The sequence below is a fragment of the Bison bison genome, unplaced genomic scaffold (genome assembly GCF_000754665.1).
Source record: "Bison bison bison isolate TAMUID 2011002044 unplaced genomic scaffold, Bison_UMD1.0 scf7180017854275, whole genome shotgun sequence".
Classification (NCBI taxonomy): Eukaryota; Metazoa; Chordata; class Mammalia; order Artiodactyla; family Bovidae; genus Bison; species Bison bison.
Window position 1 is genome coordinate 10,250 of NW_011484848.1, and position 2,997 is coordinate 13,246.

Below are 2,997 nucleotides of genomic sequence, written 5' to 3' on the forward strand. Positions count from 1 at the left end.
ATATGAGAGAATGCAACTGGTTCAAAGTGCTGTAGATGTTACACAGGAGCGATTATAGTAATGCCACTTAACATAGTAGGTATCCATGGAAAAATAAAGGGAATGGAACTGGATGAAATCCATGCTGAAGCATAGTTTGTCTAAGAGCTATTAGAGTTGAAAAAAAATAAAAGATTAGAAGGTGGGTGGTTGAAGGTTGGTGAATATCCTGCTTTGGATTTTGATGTAGTGGCAGAGATCTGGGTGGAAGTATGGAAGCTGCCCTCGCAGGGAGTGTGCAGAAAAAGGTAGTTGGGGAAAAAGTGATAATACCAAATATTGTTGGTGTTGAATGGGTGATGTGTGCACTTGTAGGGTTTGTTAAGTATTTGACCTGTATCTATTGATTTTACATCCAGAATTGACAGAATATGGGCTTCCTCAGAGTGGTAAGTCCAGAAAGTCAGACGATAACTTTGAGAAGAGATTGTGTCTACAGGATTGATTTTAAAAAAAAAAAAGAAAGAAAGAAAAGAGGTAGTAATCATAAAAAAGATGTTGACATCATTCAAAAGAGAACTGACTCTAAAGGAAATCAATCTTCATATAAATGAAAACATATTCAAGGTTATCTCAAGGTGAAAAAACAGGGACGGTGTCCAATTAAATAGTGCTCAGAATTGGCAGAAAGTGAAAGAAACCCTGCCCTGTAAGGTCTCCTCTATCAGCACTGCAGACATCAGGAAGGCTTATGGAGTGACACAGGAGCACTGCTCTAGCACTAAGAGCTCAACTGTTGGCTGCCACAGTGCTGGCATGCTGAACAAGAACCCCCCATCCCCACCCTGAGTCTCAGAGAGAAATTCAGGAGCACACAAAGCAGATCAGAAGTAGAGGTTTTCCCCACTGTGTGACCCTAGAGCCATCCTATGAAGAGAAAGAACCATGATGAAATAACTTCCTCCTGTAGTATCATGAATGTAGTTTGGACTCTGAGATCTTTCTTTCTCTCTCTCTCTCTCTCTCTCTCTCTCTCTCTCTCTCTCTCTCTCTCTGCTTTTCCTGGCAGGATGAGTTAGGTCTCAGGCAGTGACTGTTAAAAAACATTTTCACATCATATTTGAGAGCTGACTACCTTTTCAGGTATGCCTGGCCTTTTCTCTAATCTGGCTTTTCTCTTCAGAATATTCAACCTCCCATCTAGAGGCAGTGCTTCTCAGCGACTTCCGAGGTTCAGTCAAGTTTCTGAAATCTCTGTTACTAATCAACTTGCTCCCAATCTTTAGTGCACATCCCTGCAATCCAATTCAGTGGTCTGGGAGTCCAATTCCCAGGTTAAACAAGCTCCCCTTCAGTTCATGCTGATGCTCTGGGGGTCACACTTTGAGTAGACTTGGGCTGTTTACTGACATAGGACTCTTTGCACTCAGAGAATCACTGCAATGGACAGAACATTCAGTCTGTGGCTCTATGAAGAGATCTCTGCCCTCGCCATTTTGAAGTGACAGCATTAAGTCTCCTTAGTGGTCAATGTCCCAACCCCAAGTTTAATATCTGTACAGTTGCTTCATCAGCTATGCAAATGGAGAAAAGCAATGAAAAGGCTCCTATTTTGAGTATGGAGTGTTCAGACTGAGCTGCTTTTAGAGACAAGATAAGGGAGGAGGATCAGGTCGGTTCGCTCCAGAATTCTGATGAATTGAAGAAAAGAGAAAGGAGAAAATGTGGTGTTCTTCCAACTTGTGAAACCCTATCAAATGGCAGTAATATTTTCCAGAGGTTGCTACTGACATCGGTGCATGCTTTTCTGACTGATAGAAAGAACCATGAATGTCTTCCTAGGATTTAGCACAACTGCTCTACTGGAGTATCAACTCTAACATGAAAATCTGGGGAACAACCACTGTGATTCTTTGCATCATTGGATTAGGAGGCTCAGGAATTTCAAAGACCTTTTCCACATGCATGTCTTCAGCTCTTTGGAAGGCTGGTGAGAAGCCAGTGAGTAGTCTAGTTGTTTGGCCTGATACCGATTCTAGCCCCATACACACAGGCACAGATGGAGTTAACTGGAGATGGCAAAATGCTCAGGAAGGGGTGGGGGTTGTGTGGGCACCCACTGAGGTTGGGTGATTGCATCACTGGGATTATTCTGAAAACAGCACTGGGTTCTCTGCTCCCAGCCCACCATTCAAATCCAATCAGTCAAGAGTTAAGCCAATCATCAATCAAGATTTCTCCTCCCACTGAGGACAAGTGCCTCCATATAAACGCCCTCTTTCTTCTTTGACTCTAACACTCCTTGGAAGAGCTGGACCCAGTCGGTCATCCCCTGGCCTTCAGAGTTCCCTCAGCCCCTGAAGTCCAGGCATCTGGCTAGAGTCCCAAGTGGCCGCCACCATGCCCTCGTATCCGCTCAGTGTGGCTGTGGTCTGCATGAGCAACATGAACAGGAGCATGGAGGCCCACCGCATCCTCAGGAGGAAAGGATTCCGAGTCAGGTCCTTCGGAGCTGGGTCTCGAGTCAGGCTCCCAGGAAGGGCACGCAACCTCCCCGTGGTTTACAATTTCTCCACCACCTATGAGGAGATGCGCAAGGACCTTGTGCGCAAAGACCGACAACGCTATAACAGCAACGGCATCTTACACATCTTGGGAAGAAACGAGAGAATCAAGCCTCGCCCGGAAAGATTTCAAGAGTGCCGAGATCACTTTGACGTCATCTTCACCTGTGCGGAGAGCGTCTACAACAAGGTGGTGGAGGAGCTGTGGGTCCGAGAGCAGGAGACCTTCCAGCCTGTGCACGTGATCAACGTGGACATGGCTGACAACTTGGAGGACGCCACGCTTGGGTCTTTCATCATCTGTGAGCTCTGCGAACGCCTCCAGCAGGCAGACAACCTGGAGGACTCTCTGGTCCAGGTGCTCCTGGCAGCCGAGCGCAAAACTGGCAAGAGCTTTCTGCACACGGTCTGCTTCTACTGAGGATCTTGTCTGCTTGCAGCTCCTCTTGGTAAG

At 46.2% G+C, this 2,997-nt stretch overlaps 1 protein-coding gene across 1 annotated transcript; it reads left to right on the forward strand.

The window, feature by feature from the left end:
- The first annotated feature begins 2,379 nt into the window (after positions 1-2,379).
- On the forward strand, positions 2,380-2,964 carry LOC105000488 (putative RNA polymerase II subunit A C-terminal domain phosphatase SSU72-like protein 1). The gene has a single exon (XM_010856417.1). The coding sequence runs from the start codon at positions 2,380-2,382 to the stop codon at positions 2,962-2,964; it is 585 nt and encodes a 194-aa protein (XP_010854719.1).
- The last annotated feature ends 33 nt before the right edge of the window (positions 2,965-2,997 follow it).